Below are 24,388 nucleotides of genomic sequence, written 5' to 3'. Positions count from 1 at the left end.
TCTCCAGGTTAACAAAATCAAGTCCTCAAAATCCAGCAAAGTTGCTGGGGGCCTCTAAGGTGGAGGAAATTAGACATTTCTGAGAATTCTCCCAGATCATCCCTTAACAAAATGTAAGCAGACACGTTGTCCTGAACCAGGACAGTATGCTTTGCTGTTTTGTCTCCCATTGTAATGTTGACAAATTCTACAGCCGATAATTTGGGAGGCCCACCAGCTAACCAGGTAGTTCTCAGAGGAGCACCTTAATAGTCCTCTGACTTGAGCAGGGTAGTGTCCACCACTGTCATGTTTTCATTTTTTAACCATCAATCCACCCCATCATGTTCATGTGTGCAGCACTCACCCAGTCAACCAATCCTCTTTGTTCTTAAATTTCCTGAACCTTTTAAGGTATTGGGTCGGTGTCTTGCCAAACTTGGCAATCAAAGCAGACTTCATGCACACTTTCTTCCTCACTCAGTTTCAGAATACAGTCATATCCAGTCTGAGGCACTCTGCTTAACAAACACTTAGCCCAATCTCTTTTATCAACATCATGGATTCCACAAGCCATCTCAAACACTTCAATCCATTGGAGGATGTCTGAACCCTACGCATAGACACCCATGAAATCTTTCATAAACTTGGTGGCTGGGGACCTGACACTCTCAACGAGTTTTGCTGAAGTCTCCACTCTAGTTTTCTCGAGCTGGATTTTCAGACATTCAGTGTCCTTGTTTTTAAGTTCAAGGTCCTTATCTTTCAGTATCACTTGCTGTGCCAACTCCCCTTTCTTAAGTTCAGCTTCCATTTCCAACTTTCTGTATTCAAAGGCTCACTTCATCCTTAATAACTCCAGTTCCAAGGCATTCCCCGGAGAAACATTGCTGGAGGTCAGAACAGAGGCAGCAGGAATGGTGGCATTCCCAGAATCAGATTCAATAACAACCCCAGGGGTAGGGTGCTCATTGGTTACATCCCCCCCACTTCAAGAGCTTCACAATCATTCTGGTAGTCCACCAGGGCAGCTATCAAATCAGCCCAAGACTTATCCTCAAAGTCTAATTCCCTGGCTTCTCAAGTACTCTGGAGAGCCTCTAAGCTCATCCGAGCCAAATTACCATTCACAATAGATTCCATTGCTTGTAATGTAGTTATCTTGTACACAACCTCAATTTAACAAAGTTTAGATATTTTGTAAGTGGCATGGTTACATACTGATTCTTAAAACCGTAAGCATCCCATCGCTGCCACCAGTGTAAAGGCTGGAGGGGGGTGTCTGTACTCCTGCTCTCTATATGGAAGAGGAGAGACACAGAGGATCCCAGCCAAGATTAGCAAGACGTGGCAAGCAATCAAGGCTTAGCTCTTAGGAGGTGATGCAGGCTGGTTCTTATGTACAGTGTCGTCCCCAATCACCCACAAAGGAATGCCCACACACTATTTTATTTAAAACACAGTCTTTATATAAATAAAGTTCACGTTATGTACACAATCACAATAACACACTTTGTACTCCCGTAATACTATAATGGCAAATATATAAAGGTCTAGGTGGTACCACTCTTAACTATCAATTCCTTTAAAATGCGACTACGGCTGACAGCCCCAACTAGCATACAAATCAGATTATAAGATGAATCAACGATAGACCACAGAAAGAATGCAAGTTAAATCGAACAATGGCAGAATACTGACTCCCATTACCTAGAGACAGTTCTGTGCGAGGATCCATCCACCTGGGCAACCTGTAAAATAAAGCGTATTTGACAAGCCCAGTCCAATTATTCTCAATGTTTGTTTGTTGGTTTATTTGTAGCGTGCGCCAGACCCAAAGGTATCAGGGCGCGGAGACAAGGATATTTTAAGCTTACAGGTTACAAAATGTGTCACAGGAATTTACATCATTTACAAGTTGCATAATTATTACATAAGGAAGGTACATTGTCAAAGAGTGTGTCACAGTGAATTTACAACAGTTACAAATTACACATTAAATTACCAAAAATAAAATACAGGTTATAGTGCAGAGTGTGGGTAGGAGGGAGAAGAAGTCAAGAGGAGCTGATAGTAGGGAGGAGAAGTTAGATGGCTTTCTCTCTCAGGTCAGGATGGCTTTAGATATCATTTGCTTTTAACCAATTGATAAGATTGCACCTTAAGTGTTGGTATGTTTGGTTTTCCCTTAGACCTGGGGGCAAGGAGTTCCAGAGTTGGGCGGCTTTGACTGGGAAGCTGATACCACCTATGGTGGCTCGTCTGAATAGGGGAACTGTTAGGCAATTTGAGTAGACCGTTCTGGTCGGTCAGATTGTCGGTCTTTTGTTAAACCTCTCTGTAAGATAGAGAGGTGCTGCATTGTTTTTGAGTGCACTCCCTTTCAGGCAGGCGCCACGGGTCATGGAGATTCGGTGAAGAAAAAGGGTAAACACTGTCATTGCGGCAGCAGCTTCGGTTCTTGCGGTGCTCGTTGACATCAGTCGAAAACACCATGCAATCTGAGGCGTGCGGTGCACCTCGACGACGAGTGTTCGTTGCCGCAAAGAGTTAGTGAAGAACTTTGGCCCCTCAAGGATGTCGAGTCGATCGGCGTCTCTGAGGTCTTCAGGTGGCAGGAAACCCACCGGCGGATTCTCCTCGGTGGTCGGCGGCATTGATTTTCTCCGGCAGGACGAAAGCAGTCGACAAGGATGAGCAAGGGAGTCCTTGGATCAAATGTTTTTAGGCAAAGGGAGCACTGCGGCTCCAGTCGGCGATGGTGGACGGCTGTCCGGTGCTTCTCTTTGTTCTCCTTGGCGGTCCCCTTCTCTGGTTGGCAGCCTTTCATAGGTCTGTCTACCAGGGAGCTTTGGCAAAGATCAGCTGGTGCACGATGGTGCCTCGTAGCTCGGGAAGAGGTCTCCTAACCAGGTCCTCTCTTGGATCAGTTCCTTGAAGGCACTGCAGCTTTCAGATTAGCGAAGGACAGCAGCAGCAGTTCTTCTTCTTCCAGTGGGCTTCAAAGTTTCTAGCAGTGAGAGGCCCCCATATATACTGTTGATCTCCCATTCACTCTGCAAGGTCACTCTCAGGCAACCAATCAATCAGAAGGGCATTCAGGCAGTAGTCAGGCAGCCAATCAGGCGCACAGCGCATTGAGGCCATTCTTCTCACCCAGACACTCACAACACAGAATGTGGATTTGGAGAAGCACGCTGCCATTCAGCACTACACACCGCATTCTTACCAGTTGCGGGCAGGGCTATCTCAGTCATTATGTCAGCCACCAGATACTAGACACCCACAACATGAAATGCATATTTGTCACACACTCCATTCACCAGGTCCCACCCCATGGGCGTACACACAACATACAGTCATTGGGGAGGCTCCAGCCAGTCTGGCCTGGACTTCTCCACAACACCATATATGGAACTTCCACCCAACAGCCAGTCAGGGGGAAGGGACAGAGGTAGGGCTTCCAGGGACTTTGGGAACCAAGGTAACAGGTGATGGAAAGCAAGAGGCCACAGGGGCCATCTTGTCTCCATAAGGAATCCTAGGGCCTGGGCATCCCAAAATGGAGGACGCTCAGGGCACCTGTCAATTCAGCACGAAGCTGCCACCAGCCTGTACCCTGCTCTGTGGACCTCAAACAGGTGCCCAATAACATACACTAGGTGTACAGGGTCATACTTCTACCCATGGGTGTTACAAGGGTATCCCAAGGGTCTGTTCACCAAATCAAATACAGGAAGAGCCGCACCGTCAGGAGACCCTCGTGAACTCCTGCGTGGAAAACAAGACAGAACACATGATAAAAAGCAATAAAGGACAAGGATTTAGAGGCCCTGTCCCTCCGATGCATTTCCAGCATCACGCCGTGTTACAGGTTTTACCTCTGGGGAGGGACGGAGACCATGCCTGAGCTCCCTGGGAAAGCTGCTGGGCTTGCGGACATCAACCCACATGGTAGACACTTGTCTAAGCATGGGGACATCACCCCTGACGGTCCTGGAGCTCTGTCCTGGCTGCGGTACAGATTTTCCCTTCAGGGAGGGATGTTTACCCTGCTGGGGCTCCCTAATACCGCTGCCGGGCTAAAGGACGGTCGACCCACATGGGAGACAGGCTCCCAAGACCAGGAACATCACCCATGAACATCCTGGAGCTCTGGCTGCACTGCGTTTCAACTTTTCCCTTCAGGAAGGGATTGTGACCCTGCTGGGGTCCCTGGGACTGCTGCTGGACTTGGGGTGAGTCAACCCACATGGGAGACAGGTGCCCAAGGCAGGGGACATCACCCCGGACAATCCTGGAGCTCTGACCTGGCTGCGGTACAGGTTTTCCCTCCAGGGATGGATGGGGATCCTGACGGGGCTCCCTGGAACCAACACTGGACTTGGAGATGGTCCACCCACATGGGAGGCAGGTGCCCAAGGCCAGTGACATTATCCCCAGCCACCCTAGAGCTGTGGCTGTGCTGCGTTACAGCTCTTCCCTCTGGGAAAGGACAGGGGCCATGCCGGGGCTCCCTGGAACTGCAGCTGAGCTTGTGGACAGTCAACCCACATGGAACACAGCCACCCAAGGCCTGGGACATCACCCCCAACCATTCTGCAGCTCTGTCTGGCCTGTGCTACAGCTTTTCCCCACCAGTGAGTCCCATCAGTGTGCCAATACCTCCCCGAAGGTAAAAGATGTAACGGTTGGAGGTGATGTCCCCGTACTTGGGCATCCGTCTGAAAGACCAAACAAAATATCAAGGCTTAGTACCACCAAAAATGAAATACATCAATCACAAGTTCAGAGATACATGTACCATTTTAATATGCAAATACAGATAATTATCTGGCTCTCAGTGCCTCGCAGTGTGTAGCAACAGACACTGTGAGGGGAGAGAATGCTGGACATTACAAAGTATGCATCTTTTATACACAATCCCGGTTACATCATCCAGCCCTTCTCCAGGTTTAACCATTGGCTAGGGTTCATGCCCAATTCACATTGCTAATGCAGAATCAAATAACTCATACAATGTTGGATGTTGTTTTCAAACATTTAACATATTTACAGTGGTGACATTTGTCTTCCAACTTAAAGGTAAGTCCAGTTTCAAAAATGAACACAATGGATTTCTGCAAAGGCACACAGTTTCAGCTATTCAGCATTCAGTTCCACTGTTTGAACAAGGATGAAGCTATTGTTGAAGAGAACAACTAAATTGAGGTTCAGTTCAGCTCCAAGGTTTCTTAGTGCAGGAAAAACATTCTGCTCTCAGCAGTCACAACATGTTTACACAGTGCAAAGTTCATTTTTCCTCAGCTCGAGCCGAAAATATAGTTCAACATGAGACAGAAAACAGGAGTTTAATCAAAATGGCGGATGTTTCTAAAATGGCGGCGTAGTCAGATTTTATTCAGGTACATTCAAATGCGGTTTTCAGTGCAATGCGAATGTGCTTAGGCTAATGTTCATTATCAAGCTGTTTTATGCAAAATATGGTTTTACACGTTTCGATGTGGGTCTACCGTCCCCAAGCACAGCGGCAGCCCTGGCAGGATCCTGTCCTTTCACAGAGGGAAAAGCTGTAACGCTGGTGAGCCAGAGCTCTAGGATCGTCAGGGTGATGTGGTCAAAGTGTACAAAAAGAAAGAGTGGAACTATGTTTCCAGCTGGGCTGAACCCACTCCACACAAACCCCATCACCCCCGCCCCCTCCCACACACACTACAAACCCCCAAACAAATGCACCTGCTATTTAAGGGAACGTTCAGTGCAGTGCCAAATCAACCAAACCAACCAAATGAACCTGTTCATGAAAGCTAGGAAAATGGCAAATTTAGAACTGCAAACCGTTTGTTCCTAGATCGTACAAGAAAAAAACCACAAGCTTCTTTTTACATCATTGTATTGGCATTTTCTGAAAAAAACACAAAACGTGCTCTTTTTTGTTATCTGCTCTCACCCTCCTACAGCAAACTAAGATTCCTTGGCTGCTTTATGACCGTCTACATGTCAGAAGAAAAGGGGGCCAAATTTGGCCAAGATATCTCTTGTAACAAAAATGTTACAAGGGATTGAATGCGACATACTGAAATCTCCAAAAAAGGGCTCAGAACCTGGAGGGAAAAACCTTAGCAGTTAAAAGGTTAATATGAAAATCTGTGATCTGGCTCTTGTATGTTGGGGCTTATTACTCTGCTTAAACAGTGTTTGAAGGACCAAGCGCTTTGTGCCACTTCCTGTTGCAAAAACAAAAACTGATAACAGGCTGCCTTACAATACTTTCAGAATTCCTCACTCTTTTACTCTTGGTTTGAACACACAAAACCCACATATTATACAACATATGCAGTAAACAATAAGAACTCAAAAAGTAATCAATAATACATTTTATATTTTTGTTTAAAATAGGTGTAGAGTAGGACTAACTCTACTTATCAGTCCTGTGTCCTACATAAGCTTGCATTTTGATTGAGCTATTTGATATAGAGAGTGTTTACCTCTGCCTAAGGGTCCCCGACCTAGGTATCACTCTGCAAGGATATTATACTTATATTATACTTCTTTGGGCCTTCCTCCTGGTGTGAGCTAGTGTTTGCAGGCCCCTGGACCAATTTCTCGGGGCCTGACTGCAGCATCCCAAGGATGAGAATGTGCATTGGACTAAACCATTTCCCTTTGGGTTCTCAGCTACCTGGAAGACTGGACTACCTTTATATGTGGGTTCTCCCTTTTTTAGGGTCTGTGAAAGGCAGTGGTTTTGGGTGTTGTGCACGTTTTGATATTGCAAGTCTAGTGCTCTACCTTGTTCTGATGTGTGAGCAGTGGGGCTGACTTGTGGGGGGGGGGAGTGAATGTGATCCTGGGTGTATCAGTCTAACGGAATCAATCTAACTTTCTTTTGTTACCAAAATTGGCATCCGAAAATGTGATTCTGAGAAGTGTGTCCTACACGAAAGCCTCTAATACATGGATTAATAGACTACAGTGTTTGCTCCATAAATAATAACATTAATAATGATGATCATGTATGTAGTGTGCATGACTGAGTGAACTGTGTGTTACCTTGTTCTCTGCTCATGGCACCGTCACTTGTAAGCCATGATTCTCTGCTAGCTGAAAAAGTGAAATACATGAAGTACTATATTGTTTGATTTTCTAGGGGGGGTTGTATGTGATTCATGACTGTGTAAAGAGTCTGGCAGCACAACTTCCTTTACTCTTACCACCCCTAAATCAGCCTAGGGTCTTTGACAATGGCATCTTCACCTACTACCCAGTTTGTGAATAAGGCCAAACTGGATTTGGGTATGGCTTATGCCAGCCTACTCCTGAGGCTTGCGACTGTCCCCACATTGTTTTAGTTTCTCTCCCCTCTACCCCAGCATCCAGGTCATATGTGCACTGCCTGCCGGTCCTACGTGTGCCTTCTGTAGGCATGGGGGGCACTGGGGAAAGCACCCTTAGGGCATTAGTCCCAGGCAGGAGGGCAAGAGACAACTCAATTTTAGTAATTTGGAGGTGTAAGGTGTTGGAGGATGGGTGTGGGTGGAAGGCATTTAAAGCTGTAGACGGAGGGCCCTTAGCAACTCGCAGTGGATGGTGGGCTGCCCGTGGTGAAAATGGTTGGGAGATATTTAGGCTCTGGGTGACACGCAGGAGTGGGATGCTGTATAATGGTTCAAAGTGCACTATTAACAAGAAAATCCCTGCATGAATTGTGCAAGTGTTAAAGTATGAAGTGATATGTGATGCCACTTCCTGTTTTGTCAAGGGGTGAAAGGATGTGTGCCATCACATCCCATGATGTCACGTAGGTGTGGGGTCAGTTGACATCACTTCCTGTGATGTCATCAGAGGTCAATGGTTGTGTGATGTCACTTTCGCTACCCCTGGCAGTTTGGTGAAATGACATCCCTGTCCAGAACGAGGGAACTTCTTTAACCAGAAGTTGATTTGGTGTTGGCATTCGGAGATCTTTAGACCACATGCTAAAGCACTTCTGTAGCCAGAGGTTAATTAAAGTGCCATCTGTCTACGCAAACATCAGAGGTGCTGTTTGATGTACATGATGAAAGATGGAGGTGTCAGGGAGTGTTTTTGCAGCAATACCTGTAAGCCTCTGAATGGTAAATTGTAAAGTTCCTATTTTACAGACATCCATGCCATACGAAGGAAACCATGTCTCCAAGCAAGCACCATCAGTGACAGAGAAATAAAACACATACTCACATACACATTCAATCCCTCCTGCTCAAACCAGGTACAATTACTACCATGTAAAGTAATAGACCAACAAGCCTGGTCGGTAAACATGCCTGCCCTCCAAGGGCCCTCTCTGAAACGTTACTTTACAAGCACCTAATCTGGAATGAGATTAACATGAAGGTATTCTAAGGAGAATATTACAATTGTATTATAAAAAAGAATTGTTATCAAATGGTATTTACCGCTATTAAGTTTCGAACAAAGAGGTTATTATCTTGGATCGAAATTATGTTGGGTTCTTCGACCTCAATCACCTCTTCCTCTTCCTCTTCTTCGACCAGCAACAGTTCTGAATGTCTGTTAATTATGTCATTGCAAACAGCAATATGGGAAGCTGCCTACAACACAAACATGATATAACAGTCAAAGGCGTGCTACATCCTTTACTAAGTCAAATGATTTTGACCTGGCATCATATTACAATTTCAAACCGTTTACTATTCAAGTGCAAGAGTATAGAAACAGAAAACCCAACCTAGTACCACATTGTATAAACACTGGACATTTGAAATACTTGGAATACAATTTCTTACAATCTAGTCATATCATAAGCATAACAAAATGAGATTTTTGGGCAACACTTCATAACAGATTCCTCTAAGTGCTGCAATATTAGCTGTTATTATTAACTATATTTGTATTTATAGTGCTTAGTTCAAACGAACATTTCACAAATATAAATTTTCATTCATCCAACATATATTAGTTATCATTTAAACATTAATACATTTAACATTTAGAAAATAATTAATCATAAATATTTTAAATCTCTACAAAATGTAAACCTCAACCAATCAATACACCTTTAAGTTACTAAACATGAATGAAATCAGTTAATGATACTCGAGTTATCGTTGTCAAAAGGATGAGGGGCTGAGTCGGCGCTGCTGGGCTTGGAGCTTGCCATGAGGAGGCTGAGTCTATGTCAGAGCCGAGCGCTTAAGCCGTGAGCTTTCCCTATAGTTTGTGCAAACGATTAGAAATTATGTATAGAAGAGTAATGATAGACATCTTGGCAGAAGTTGTGTTATTGAAGACCATCTCACATTATTCATCATCTTCTACGCAAATTCTTCAAATAATTTTTATTATGATGAGAGGAATGGGAGGCAACAAATCTAAGAAGAAATGTTTCTTGCATTGACTTACAATTCACCTTAAATCAGTACTCCACCAGCGGTAATCTTGGGAATATTCTGTTTGTGTATTATTACCAGTGCTATGCTATTATCAAGTGCGATAAAAGCTTCCAGTGGTAGAATCATCCATCGGTAACAATAAGACTGGTGGAACACACCTCCTCCTATTGGCTTCATCTACAGCAGCTTAGCACGATATTGCCCATGTAAATAATATATTGTTTGATTTTGCTTTACAGGAAAACAAGCTACTGACCTTCATGTCCAAGCACAACATACGCAGACCAACAATGCCACTGGCACACAATAATTTAAAAGCAAGCCATACATACATACAACAGAACACTACACCTCTAAAACCAACTTAATACCACCACCTAGGCCAATTCACCTTATCGCCACAGGCACACGACCATGCCACCCGGACACAAATGCCTCTTTATCAGTCATGGGCAGCCTGCAGATGTTTCGCTGACTGCTCCCATCAGCTCCCTCCATTGAAGACAATGGTGGGATGTCATGGGCATTGTGGCCTAGTGCATATCAGAGGGGCTACGACTTTCCCACCTTTGCTCGATGCCCTCCACACAGACCACCTACAAACAGACCTGCATCAAGTAACCAGGTGCTTCCGAATGACACACATCAAAACATCAGGAAGCAATCTTTCATTTTCCCTCTCTCCCTACTAAACTAACCCGCCTTCCTCTCTTTCAGATCTGCCATTGGGCCTGGAGACCATGCAAATGACAGCAGTGCTGTGTCCCACTGTATAACAGAACAGATCTAAACAGCGTCTTCTGCAGCTCAAAGCATTCCTCTGTCATCACTTAAGTGTTTGGTGCCCACCCCTAACATACAATTTAAACAGAAGTAGGCAATGATGGTATCTGTGTCGCTTTTTAATTCCAATTAATAGCTGGTCTGCGTTTTTACTGACGTAAATAGAATTATTAATATGCATGCTTAGTTCTGTTAGAGGAATTACTCAAATCAATCATTAAAGGTAGGAACGTGCTTAGTGGTTTAATTCCACCACTTCTCTGTACCAGTCCAATCCCATCTGTTTTTTCCATCAGCATGCCATTAAACTCCCACACTATCTTAGACATGTGCCTTCATTATATAAATTACACAAAAGCTCAAAAAACAAAGCAAAAGCGCATTTCAACGATACAATATTTTGCCATTAGTAAGGAGGGTAAACGTGAGCGCTCCCATCAGAGGCGTTTCTAGGCGAGTGTGGAGGTGTTATAGCCCCTGATATAAGCTCAGGGCCTACAACTAAAAGGCTAGATAGCCACGAGTCCCATCATTAACGTAGCCCTGGGCCTTTTACAGACCTAGCAACATCCCAGGCTCCTATTCAATCATCTCCAAGGCTACCCTTTTTTCCCTTCCACACTGGGAAAAGTTGCATAATTTACTGTTCGTCTTTACAGCTACTAGGAAAAATGTCGTCAGAACCAAGAGGATATCAAGAGCCCCTGAAGTTGAATCAAGAATAATAACAGCCAGCACTTCTCTAAACCAGGGACTAAACAAGATGTCCCCTTGTTTCTGGGGGACGACCCATCTTAAAGCCATTTACCTGAGTCACTGTCCATTTGCTTGTTATCTTGTTCAAAGGAATAGCATTTGATCTTAGCTTGGCAATGAGGGCCTGCTCCCTGGGACATGAGAGGCGAGCCAGATAGAGCTCATGCCCCTTGATACTGTAGTAGTCTAGTACTAGAATAAAGTAAGGGTCGATAGAGGGCTTATGCATGCTGTGAAACTGTCAGAAAAAAAGGTGTTTGTAACCATACCATGTCTGTGTGTTAGGCTCAAAGAGTCAAAAGGATCCTAAACCCAAAGCTATTTAATGATGTGGTCACGTAACTAAGCCATAGACCTTTGCTAGCCCTGCTTGTAGACAAAATATCCATTAGTGTGCATCGCACGCCGGGTCTGAAAGCCTCCTCACTCACCTCTCCATTCATTACTACAGATCAACTTGGCCCAAAATGGCGCCCTGTTGATCCGTAGTAATAAAGCATTATGCGCGTTCTAGTCTCTCTAGAACTAATGCGTACTGCGGCCTCATTTTCAAACGGCAAAACAAATGCTGAATGAAAAATATAACAACGCCATTAGTATCGCGTGGCTACAAACCCCGGAATACTAATGGCAATAAGCCCCTCACCAGCAGGTCATTACCACCTAATGGTGATGTCCCTGGGGCCTCTGTTAAGGCCCTTGCCACGCTTCGGCCTATAACAGTGGGCCCCGGGGGCATTACCTTAGGTGGTAATGGCCCGCCGGCTAAGGGCTTATTGCCACAATGGTGTCAATAGAATTTTAAGAAAAACCTACAGGAAGCAAGAGGGTCAAATACACCAACATTGTTATCAAAACAATAATTTCATCCAGTGTTGGATTCAGAGCTCTACGCATTGTGAGTCAACACCCTTCGTCAGGAGCGAGTTATATACATCATAGTTCCAGAAACTTATAGTCATCATTTGTACGACCAGAATGATATTGAGAAAATGATCTATCTAATGCACAATTTAGCTATAAATAAATGATTATGTATATTGGGAATACTTTCTCCCATGGTAGAGAGTAGTCATTCACCTGGATTTTATTGTGTTCAAAGCCCGGATTTCTAGTGGACATCTTATTACAGGTACAAATATAGGCCACTCACGAGAGGAGTGAAGTCTAGCGTTCACACTAAAAAAACAGAAAGGGAAAGTAGAATCAATGTTGGGACATAGGGCCTCATTACGAGTTTGGCGGCAGCCATGGAGCTATTAGCTCCATGGCTGCCGCCAAACGGGGCTCCTTTACCGTGTTCCCTGAATGGGGAATTACCGGGCCATTCCGAGTTCAGATGGCCCGGTAATTCCTCCCTCAGGGAACCCGGGCCCGGGCCTTCCCCATTCCCATTTGAGCCCCCATAGGGCTCAATGGGAATGGGAGAGGGCACTAACAACGGGCCGATTACGACCGGTCCGTTGTTAGCTCCCTGGTCCCCTCGCGGGACCCGGTAAGGACGCCTGGTTTGACCAGGTGTTCCTTACCGGGTCCCGCGAGGGGACCTTGTAATCTTACGGAATGGTGTTAACGGGTCCGCACCCATAAGCGGGACCCGTTAACCCATTCCGCACAGGCCGTAATGAGGCCCATAGACTCTAACCTGCATCCGAGGTAATACTATGTGGTTCACTATAAAAATGTAATTAAAAAAAATAGGCGTCAGGCCTTACCTCCTATTCCAGGAGGAAGGTCCAGAGGTAGTATTTTTTTTAAATGAGTCACCACGTCAGTGGTTGAAATCTTCGATAAGTCAGACAAGATGTGTAGTCTCTTCATATAGAGTAAATCAAATTTAGGATAAAAAAGTGTCATGCCGGGAATATAAGGTAAGTGAATAAAGTTTGCAAATACAGAGGTATCAGTCACGAGCTGTTACCAGAGTGTGGGGCCTTATGGGTCCCATAAACATTTAATGTTGTTAGTAGAGGCTAAAGAGCCTTACTTTGAAAAATGGTGGGTTAAATTGTGGAACACTGGCATTTCGCAAAGTGGGAGCCAGTGTTTAAAAAATTGCGGCAATTTATGGTGTGTATCGTGTGATGTCATAACATAGCTGTATGATGATGTCATATGTTAATATCAGTGTGCATGGAAGCGCATGGCCGAAATAGCGATCTGAACACTATTGTTCTGGGCATTAAGTTTTAAAGTGATCTCATGATTATGGCAATGGGTGTAGACACAAATCAACTTTTACTAATACTGTTCCCATATTTCTTTACACACCAAGGCCTGGGGAGTGTTAGGTAAGTATACAGTCCGACGTACATGATGTGGATTAAGTCTAAAGTGATCAATATAACCTCAAAGGTGTAGTTCATAAGTACAAATATCTTCAAATTGTCAATGGAGTGGTAATGTGCCGAAGTGCATAGCATGTAAACAATCTGTCAAGTCATTACCATGCAGTAGTGGCCCTGTAGTTATAGTTAAGTTGCTAAACTCATTGAGCACTTTCTGGGTGACTTGTAACTTTGCCCCCGTACCCTGGATGAATCTTCACCAAACTTTGCAAAAAAAAGTATATAGCCCCCTCAGAACGTTTGATGTGGTTTCATCAAGTGGGCACAAAGTTATAGGGGAGGTCCCAAAATGTTGGAAATTCTCATAGACACAACGGAAAACTGTGTTTGCTTGTGCATACAGCTCAAACCACTGGGCGGATTTTCATGAAACTTGCACCAGGAGCGGCGGCTTGGTCCCGAAAGCGTGCTTATGTAAATTTGTTGTAAATCTGTCCAATAATTTCTTTAAAATTGGCCAAAAAGTAGGTAAAAAAAATTGTGATATCTCGTTCTGGTCACAGACTCATTTCCTGATTCGGAGTCCACGGACACATCTGGACCAATCAGAGGGTGGCTTGGTGTCCGCGGGCACCAAAAACGCACACTGATTGGTTGTTCAAAAATGTGAGCTTTGTCAGATTTCTTAAAATGGTCGTCATGTTGGATGCAAGGATAGCCGCCGCTGACCGAGGAACAAGTCTGGAAAACACATTTAGGGTTATTTGGGGGCCTAAAAAGGGCCTGTAAAAGGTGTGGGAGTGGACTAAAGTTGGTATGGAGCAGTTTTTATAAGTGAAAAAAAAGGTGTGCAGGTGCAGCCGAGTCTGCAGTCAATTTTAGTATCCGTGAACATCATTTGGATTGCATGAGGTTCTGGGTGATTCTTGTTATTTGAAGGTGTATTCCGGGTTGTTGCCTTTCTTAAATATTGGCACTAGAAAGGCTATTTGCCAGGTCTTAGGAATCTGTCCTTCAGCCAGAATTTTTTCAAATAAGATTTTTAGCAGATTAGCCCAGAATTCGGGTTTGCTTTTCATTACAACGTTTGCCAGGCCATTGGGGCTAGGTGCTCGTGATGACTTTAAGGATTTGATTTTGAGAATTAGATGATCAATTGTGATAATTTCCTCTCAGTAATGTTCTTTCTGATGGATATTCCTCCCACAGATTCTTCGTCTATGATATCCTATCCGCAGCGCAGCTGATCTTTGGAAATGCTTCCACCAGCAGGAGGCGGTGACATGATGTCGGGGCAGTGCATATCGAGGCACCATGCACCATGACCTCAGTTCCACCTTTTTTCCCTAGCATTTTGACACTGAAGAACCATACAACTGATGGTGTATAGCTATCTGCCAAGTGGAGCACATAGGGAGGGAGATAAGGAATATGTGGGAGGAGCCACCCTTGGAAAGAACATTACTGAGAGGTAAGTAATTTGATTTTCTAATGGATTCCATCCTCCCATGGATTTCTCATTTATGATAGACTCCAATAGCAGTATGTGGTTCTGGATGAGGGAAGAGAGCAAGGGCACCACACATACTAGAAAGCTCTAGGACTACCCTACCAAAACAGACATCCTGCCTTAAATGGGAATCCAGACAGTAAGGTTTGGCAAACCTGTGCTCGCTTGGCTGCCTGGCAAATGTCCAGAGCAGGGACCCCTCACAGTAAGATAGACATGGCAGCCACACCTCTGATAGAATGAGCTGGATGACCCTCATGCCCTTGCTTCCCAGCGAGATCATAGTATTTAGAGATACACAGAATGATCCCCCATCACCGGGCACCAGAATAACCCTAGAAAAGCTGGTTATGTTTCCTGACATCTCTCATCTGAGGGACATAGTTGATGAGGGCCCACACCGGCTCCAGTTGATTGAATCACTTCTGTGCCTTAGACGGATGGAGTGGAGGAATAAAACACATGAAGATCGATCTTTTGAGATCAACTTCGGTGGGAGGTAAGGTCTCACTCTCGACGTCACGTTCACTTTGGAGAAAAACAATTAACAAGGTTTGACAGACAATATCTGGAGCTCTCTCACATGTCTAGTGGGAGAGATGGCAGCTTGGAAGATCACCTTAAGAATGAGCAATGTAATGGAACAAAAATGCAGGGGCACAAACAGAGCACCAATAAGAAACATGAGCACCGAATTCAAATCCCACGCTGGAACGACACTGGTGTGGGCGAAAGTGATTGCACAATCCTTGAAAAAAACCAAGATAGCGGCTAGGTACCCCTTCACAGTTCAAATTTGCAGGCCGTTCAGGCTAAAACAATCTAAATTCCAGGGTAGAGGCTACAGGACATGAAATAGGGTCAAAATACCTTTCCTGGCACCAAGTTCAAAATGTATGCCATTTTCGAGCATAAATTGTCTTGGTTTCAGGTCTCTGGGCTGAAAGGAGCACATCCAGGACGTTGTCTGACAAGTCACACTCCTTGTATCTAAGCCTCTCAATAGCCAAGTATGAGGGTTCAGGCTGCTGATCCTCAAGTGGAAGACAGGTCCTCTGACTGAGGGATAGATCAGGGGCAGCACATTTGTCTTGGAAGCAAGACAACGCATAGCAACACAGGCTCAAATCCCGGTCTCACACTTAGAAACTGGTCTCCGGTATTAAGCGTGTTATAAAAGAAAAAACTATATAGGCCCATTCACCTAAGTAGGCACCAGGGAGGGCAGATAGACATTATGATTGTTAACATGCTTAATACGGGGACCATTTTCTAAGCACAAGCCCAGGGTTTGAAGTTTTTGTACCTGTGCTGCTATGTGTTGTCTTGCTTTTCAAGACAAATGTGTTGCCCCTGAGCTATCCGCCCGGCCTGCAACTCTGTCCAGCAAATCCGCGTACCACGTCCTCTATGCAGAGTCTAGAGTAATCAAGATCAATGTGGTCCTGAACAGGCGCAGTCTCCTGAGAACCAGAGGAATGACAGGAATTGACGATTGTACGTCCACTCGACCATCAAGGCATTCACCAAAGCTTCCTGATGAGTAAATTCCCTGGAGCAGAACGGCTCACACTTCCTGTTCACATTGGAAGCAAAGAGATCCACCTGAGCAGTCCCCCAAAGGGAGAAAATGTCTTCTAGAACTTCCTGGCAGAGCTCACAATCATGGGAGGCCGAATTCTGTCTGCTCAAGACAACCACTGTAACATTTTATCCCCAGGCAAGATGGGTAGCAATCACAGGCTTGTTGTTCTCTAAAGCCTAGAACCACAGTCACCTTGTTTCTTGGCAAAGTGGTAAGGACTCCACACTACCTTATTTCTTGAGGTAGTACATGGTCACTGTGTTGTCAATAAGGATCAGCACTCATTTTCCTTTCACAGAAAGGGGAACGCGACAAGGGCCAGCCTGATAATCCCAAGTTCCAGCAAAGTGATGTGCATCCAAGACCCTGAGGGAGGCCACAACCCACTCACAGTCAGATCCAACAGAAGATCACCCCAACATTTCAGGGATGCATCCGTGATTATCGTCACCTGAGGCCAAGGGTTGCAGAACAACATGCATTTCAGCAAGTTGTCCTTCAGGGAGCACCACGAAAGGTCTTAAGCCACTCGACTCAATGCCTGCAGCCGATCTGACATGTGTCCCGAAAACTGCATCTACTGACAACAGAGTAGCCATTGAAGCAATCTCATGAACAGCTGAGCCTCTAGGACCACCAGAAGGCAGGAGGCCATCAGATCCAGCAGAAGTAGGAAGGCTAAGGCAGGTATTTGTTCATGGGAGTGGAGGACATGAACCCTCAGAGAGATGTTCAACACTCGGTGCTCGGACGGAAAGGCTCTGCCCAGGCGAGTGCTCAAGACTGCCCAGTAAATCTGAGAGACTGGAATAGCGAAACATGAGACATTTTGAAGTTCAGTGAAAAGCCCAAGCTAAGCAACAGGCTGCACAGGTGGAACAAATGTGCCCACATCTGGTCTGGGGAGCAATCACAAATGAGTCAGTGGTCCAGATAGGAAGAGACATAAACACTTTCCCTCCTGAGGTGCACCACTACTATGGGCAGCAGCTTGTTGAAAACCCTAGCTGCTGAAGAAAGGTCAAATGGCAAGGCTCTGAACTGGCAGTGATATTGGGCCACCACAAACTTTATGTACTTCATGTTTTTTCACTGGATGGGCATATGGTAGTAGACATCCTGGTGGTCCAGAGACACCAACCATTCCTGCAGATCAAGGGCTTGGAGGATCAGGGTTAGAGTTACCATCTTGAATTTGTCATTACACAAGTTCAAATACAGAAGCCTCAGATTGAGTCATGGTTGCAAGACCCCATCCTTCTTCAGGACCCGAAAAAATAAGTTGAACACCCCACTTGCACCATTTTGAGTTCTATTGTTCTCTTTGAGAGAAGCTGACAGACCTCCAAGAGGATGGGGTCCAGTGACAAGGTGGGGGGTGAGAAAAATGGTCTGGAGAAAGCCGAATGAAAGGAAGACAGTAACCCTTCTGAACGTCCTGTAAGGCCCAAGCGTCACAAGTAGTTTGAGACCATTCTGTGCCTGGCAGGGAAATTCTCCCATCCACAAGTACTTGTGGCAGAATTCCTCAAAGTGGTTTTTCACTGAGGGGGGCCAGGAAGGCATTGGCTGCTTCGGTTCCACCACTAGAGGCACCTCTACCACTTCCTCTTGTGAGACATATGCCCTGCAGCCTCCCAGTGGCCTCCTGGACTCTTCCAGAGGGTGTGGGAGCAGAGAGACAAAATTCCTGACTCAGGTATTACATCTGGAGCTGTGGTTGAATGTGGCCTTACCTGCATCTCCCCGACTGTGGGCAGGATGCCTAGTAACCTCACTGATACGGGCGGATCCCAGTCGAACCTGGAGGGATAGCAAGATCATCACCCAGAGCATGGGGGCAACTAGCGGAAACCTTTGGATTATGGCTGTCATTTCCCATGCCTGCAGTGCCGTTCCGGGGAACGACTTCACTCCGGTGAGCTCGCCGGGCCCTTGAGCAAGAGCACAAACGTTGTTCTGCATATTTACCCATCACTAACCCATTGGTAAAGGGCAAGCTCGGCTGTTCGGAGCCGCAGGGAAAGTAGAAAAGCCCCATAACCTGAAATCACTTGCATAGGGCTAGGCCATGCCCTCAATGTTTCCAAGCTACAACATTGCTGCTGAGAGCCCTTGCTGGAGAAGGACAAGCTTGGCTGTTTGCAGCCGCAGGCTGTTCGGAGGTCGCTGGCAGAGGAGAGTGGGACACTATGGTCTGTATTGCCTGTATGTGGTGCAGCTGCTGCACTTTTTCCGCTCCTCCCAAGTTTTCCGCAGCTGTGGGGCACGTTAATCTGGATTTTGGACCCCACCGGGCCATCAATGTCTATCCCCTGGAAGGTATCTCTGACAGGAGCAAGGAGTGGGAGACGGACTAAGGTGGCCCCCTTACCCATCGAGCATGCCTCGATCTGTCGATTGTGCTTGTGCAGTCAGTGTAAACAGTAAGCAGTAAAACGAAGGAAGGAAAGCCAGCTTTGTCCTTTTGGGTATTCTTTGTTTCAACTATTTTACCGGGTTCAATTGGTGACTGCAACTGTAAAAATAAAAACTCTTGTGATGGGATCATCAACGCCTATCCCTCTGGAATGTGTCTGTGATGGGAGTGAGGAAGGGGAGACTGACTAAGGCAGCCCCCTTAGCCATCGGGCCTGCCTCGCTCTGTCTTTTGAACAGACCTAATTTGGATACAGACTTTGGGTTTCTTTCTTAATCGTTATTATAATTGTCATTGTGTTGGAGACCGCAATTTTAACACCACAATGGGGAAAAGGAAAGCAGAACCACATACTTCTCTTGAGCACAGACAAAGAAAAATCTCACGTATGTTTAAATCAATTAGCAATTTAAATATTCGGATTACCGAAATCAAGGGCTTGTTGATTGATATTGATATTATCAACCATCTGGATATCCCAATAGATTCACGTGCCTATGCATCCAATTGTGCCGTGGTTGATCTAGCTCAAGATCTGCTAATAGAGCCGTACATCCCTGCACAGTGCAGGAAAATAAGTATGATAGGGCCAATGGGCAGAGGACTACTAGGGACCCTTTGATCCCTTTCTTAACTGATAATAAGCCTGGGCAGAAGGGAGGACACAATTACTCACTGCTGATAAAGAATGGCAGTGGAAATTCTAACTTTGGTGGGGGGCTCCACGGAACCCCCCACCCCTGGTAGAAATCCACACATATAAGATGGGGGGCGATTTGGTTGAGGAGAATGGTGGCTTGGTCGAAGGTTTAAATACCCCTTTAGAAGGAGGTGACTGTGAAAGCTGGTGGCCCTATCGAGGAGTCTGTAGCACATAGCCAAGGGATGCACAAAAAGAGAAAAGGTAAAACAAATTGAACTCTAGTAACACATCTAAATCCAGGGGTATATACAAGGGAAGGTTTACCTCACTCGATAGGAAAGCGTGTTCATATCCCCATCGGCCCCGAGCAGGACCAGTTTAGTGAACAAAAATCTGCACTCAAACAGACCCTATTGACTCAACCAATAAGAAATCAATTGACACGGCAAGTATATGAAAGCTGATTAATGATTCCGTCCTAAAGTTAAAGGAGGGAATCATGGAAGCTATTGAGGGGCATCTTCCTTTCTGGTCTAACAAATGAAGAGGCTTAAAAACCAGAATAGAGGCACAATTGGCAGTAGTCTTGGTCAAGACAATGGTAGCCGAAGTGTCCATGGGGAGTGGAAGCAACAATGCCCCTGCAGCAGGGAAAAAGATATCGGCAACTGAGAACAGAGTGGGTAACAAGTAATTTCCCTATAGTGCACCTTTGAATTCCATGCAAAAAGACAACCTCTCAAATAGGAGTGACCTCGATACCCTTAAGATTCCGAGACGGTTGGGAGTGAACTCTCTGTTGACACGCTCCAACCAGCTCCCAACTGGAAACACTCTGACGTTTCAGAATTCGGTGCCAGGATGTGGCAATCTGGCGCCAATCTCTCCTATGGGAGGAATAGGAGGTTGCCCATCAGTAATAATGGCGAATGTTCCCTGGCTTCTGCCCGGTGCATATGAAGGCCAAGATGCACTGGTGAATAAGATAACACACTGGTTTAGATACTGGAGGTGGTGCCTATCGCTGATAAGAGAGGATATCACTAGGTGTATAAGAGCTCCGATCGCCCACTCGGGTTTGGATTACATCCAAGTATTTTTGAAGTCCTGGGACTTGGTTGAAAGGGTCCTAGGTCTGAATGCTCAGACATACCCACCCAATAATATTAATATTGTATTGAAGTGCCCCAAGTCTTTCTTTTGGAGCATCAGGGAAGACAGGGTGGTGGAGGGCAGTTTCCAAATATAGGAAATGGCGGGCAAAAGAATAGTGCCCAGGCCTTACCCTCTATGGGAACAGCTGAGAGCACAATGGACCTAGAGGATGTTGAATGACTGGGCAAATGGTCATGTTTCAGGAATCGTGAGCCCTCATTTCCCCCTTTATACAGGGATATCAATCATTTGACATAGCTGTAAAAAAGGACCAATCGGTGGGCCCCATGGGGGGGGCTCTTAATATGGATCAAGAACACGTTTGAGTGGGACATGAACGTTAAGGAATCTGGTAATTGGTAATGGGGGATATGAACCTTCAACTTGAGCTCAGTCCCTGTTCGAAGGGATATGGAAAGAGCAAGATGTTCCAGACCTTAGGTCGGCCCCGCAAAAAGAATCCACAACTGTGTCCTAGAAACAGCTCTGACCCTAAACGATATTAATCTAAGGGCATGTAACGGGAGGGCCGCTAATGACCAACGGGCAAGGAATACTTTCCACGGCCCTAAAGGTCAATCATTAATAGACTATGCACTTATATCGGGCAGAGACTGGGGTAGCGAGCACTGCTCGTTGCAGTTAGATATCCTTATGCCCACTAACTCCAGGACAAAAAGCATGCAGGGGGAAAGAGCATTGGAAATGGTTGTGATTGGCAAGGCCGTAAAATGGCCAAGGGTTGTAAAGGAAGAATGGAAAATGAATCTGTATGATGTAGTCGGGTGTACTCACAATAATAATAATAATAATAATAATAACTTGTGAGGGTTAGTATTGACTAGATAGATGTGTTATGTAGCTTAACCACATCATAAGTCACTTTGGATATTAACACTCACAAGTTATTAGCACAACAAATTGTTAGTCATATGAAGATACAATATGATGACTTTTGTATGTAATTCTCCTTGAAAAAGGAGCTGAATATTGGTGACATAGATACAGCAGCCCGTATAGGCTGGTTTTAAAAAATCATTAATTGAATAATAAATTGTCACATATAAGAATGCATATCGGTGTACTCTGTTTTATGCTAAGACCAATGCCATAGTCTTTACTGTGATATAACACTACCGGCAAGTGCCACACAGGTGATGTAGTCGGGACAAGTATAGCGCTTATTGGCAATAATCAAAGCTCTGATGTATCTGTCCTAGCTGAATATGAAGTGCTCAAAAAATAAGTTACAACCTTATTTCACTCGTCCACCATGCCAGCTAAAGAAAAAAGCTCTTAGTAAGAACGAGTGGTGCTGCGAAGTGAAAAAAAACAAACTGTTAACTATGCCAAAGGGGTGCACCTTAGAAAAAAAAAACAAATCCCTAAAATATTGAGGTGAGCATATGAGCATATGAGAAGCTCCTTTTCAATAAAAAAAAGATAATTTGCAAGCAAGCAGAAAACGGGGAAGGATGATGGTCCTGACTTTATACCCGTAAATCTTTTTTATCGCTCCATCCTGACAAACAGGGCTTTTGGTCCCCCTTTATAAAAAAGGCGGAAGAGATTCTCCAGCAAACTATCGGCCTCTTTGTTTGATGGACTCCACTGGGAAAATCTTCGGCAAGATTATCTTATACAAATTACAGGAATGGGCAGACAATAACCACGTAATCTCTACCCTCCAGGCAGGGTTTCAAGTTGAAAAAGGAATAGTGGACTAGTGTGTTACCATATTCCTGCTCCTTCAGAAATACATCAATCTCTCGAGGGTGAAATTGTATGCAGTGTTCTTTGACCTTAGAACCTCCTTTGACAGTGTGTCAAGAGCTACCCTGTGCGAGAATATACATAAGAAGAAGTGTCCAAGCAAGCTGGGTGAATTTATTGGTCAATTGTATTCTTTGGACTCAGCCAGGGAATGGTATGGCTTAAGGGGGAAGTGACTCCACCACTTTCAGTGAGCAAAGGAGTAAAACAGGGCTGTGCAGTAGTCCCACTATTATTCTGAATATAAGTTTAGGAGATAATTGAAACAATTACGACTAACTGCCAGTACTGCCCCACACTGGGAAATGTGAAGTATGCCACATTCTTTTAGGCAGATGATGCGGTGTTGCTGGAAACTAGTCCCCAGGGCGTAACTCTCTAAAAATGTTTGTAAGCAAATGCAAGGAATTAGGTTTAACAGTCAACATTGATAAAACAAAGGCAATGGTTTTTCGCCCCAAACTTTCTAAGACATACTCCTTTCATTTGGCAGTGGAGAACGTCCCCCTCGAGAAAGGCCACTATTTCGATTTCTTAGGTATTCGTTTTCAAGAACATGGTGACTGGGGAGAGCAGGTAGAGAGCTCTAATCTCAGCCTAAAAAAACAGTGCAGAGCTTTAAAATCTATGTTCTGCAAACATAGGAGTAGGGCTGCTCTCTGGCCCTGCAGATCCACAGAGGACAATCAGTCCCGGCTGTACGATATGGAGCTGAGTTGTGGGGTTAGAGCAATGTAAAAGCTTCGAACGTAACCAAAAATGTGCTGTCTCTACCCCTGAGTGCCCCCACTTCCTGTGTGAGGACAGAATTAAATGTTACCTTTGTTGGCAATGCCTTTTCCTTTAGACCAGTATCTTATTGGCTTAGGTTATGGCAAACAAAGGGTTTAAAAACACAGAGCGAAGGGTTGATGAATCTTATGTCCCTGCAGGGTGGGGAAAGGCCCCAAATGGGTGCGTCATGTGAAGGATTCACTAACCTCCCCAGAAGTAAGAACTTTGTGGGAAGCACCTGAAGGGATTAACAACAAAGCCTGCACTGAATTAAAAGATCTGTTAAAATCTCAATCAAGAAGCCATCTAGTTGGAGAAGTGAATGTCCTCCAGCTGGGACCTGAGTACCTTGCTCATAAACAGCTAGTTGTATTCGAGATTTATCTCGACCAAATCTTTACTCTCTGTGAGAGGAGTTTATACCTAAGGTTTAAATTGGAAACACTACCTCTGGCAACTGTCATGAAGAGGTAGAAACTGAGTGTAAGTGACGTCTGTCCACTGTGTGCTGACACAAAGGAAACAACAGCACACTTTCTTTTGCTTTGCCCTGTGACCCTCAGACTTAGGCGTACTTACTTACATCCACTGTTCCTGTCAGAGGGTCTTAGGTTAACCAGAGAGGCATGGGAGCTTTGTCAATCTATGTCCCGCGATGCAGTTGATCTATGCCACCTCTGGGTATATTTACAGAGTTTGGCACGTTAAGGGACAACATTCAGCTATCTACAGGAAAGTCTGTAAAGGGGGTCAAGAGTCAAGACTAGAGCCATCTTGAAGATTGTGATGATTTCCAGCTGATATTGTTTAATTGTATTAATGCTGGGTGACCCTGATTTATGTATCAATGGTCGGTCAGTATGTTAACATAAATCTGAGCAGTGGCGAATCCGGTGGGGGTATGCAAACCCAAACGTTCTCTGATGGAATGGAGGCAAACTAAACTGATCGAGAAGGGGCTCAGTGGTTAAATTGCACAGCATATGCTGCTTTTAACACACAGCATGATAATCTTATTCCAAATAACTTTTAAAAATGATATATCTTATTTTAATATTGTGCAAAATCTTATATATTGTGAGATGTACGTATTTTAACTATGTCATATGTATTTTTAATATTGATTGTGAGAAATTTCGAATATTCTATTGTATATGTTTTTGTGGCTCCTTTTTGCCAAAATAAAACAGTTACATAACAAAAAAATCCCTGGCTCCTTGCGGTAAGCAAAGAGGATTATACAGCGCAAACCCAAAGACTTCACCTTAGGGGACTGGAACCTCTAATAGTTTGAGTTCTCCCCAAATATGTTCTGCCTATCGAAGGGC

General features: G+C 44.8%; 1 protein-coding gene across 2 annotated transcripts in view; it reads right to left on the bottom strand.

Annotated features, from left to right (window-relative positions):
* LOC138511074 (coiled-coil domain-containing protein 158-like) overlaps positions 1 to 24,388 on the bottom strand; it is a 1,345,385-nt gene that overhangs the window by 93,031 nt on the left and 1,227,966 nt on the right. For both annotated transcript variants that reach the window (XM_069626574.1, XM_069626575.1), the window contains exon 9: positions 8,418 to 8,573. In XM_069626574.1, the coding sequence (XP_069482675.1) occupies positions 8,418 to 8,573 (156 nt within the window). The remainder of the gene's footprint in view (positions 1 to 8,417; positions 8,574 to 24,388) is intronic.

Source organism: Ambystoma mexicanum, chromosome 6p, assembly GCF_040938575.1.
Source record: "Ambystoma mexicanum isolate Mex_15411 chromosome 6p, UKY_AmexF1_1, whole genome shotgun sequence".
NCBI classification, from domain to species: domain Eukaryota; kingdom Metazoa; phylum Chordata; class Amphibia; order Caudata; family Ambystomatidae; genus Ambystoma; species Ambystoma mexicanum.
This window is presented reverse-complemented; position numbering and strand designations above follow the sequence as displayed.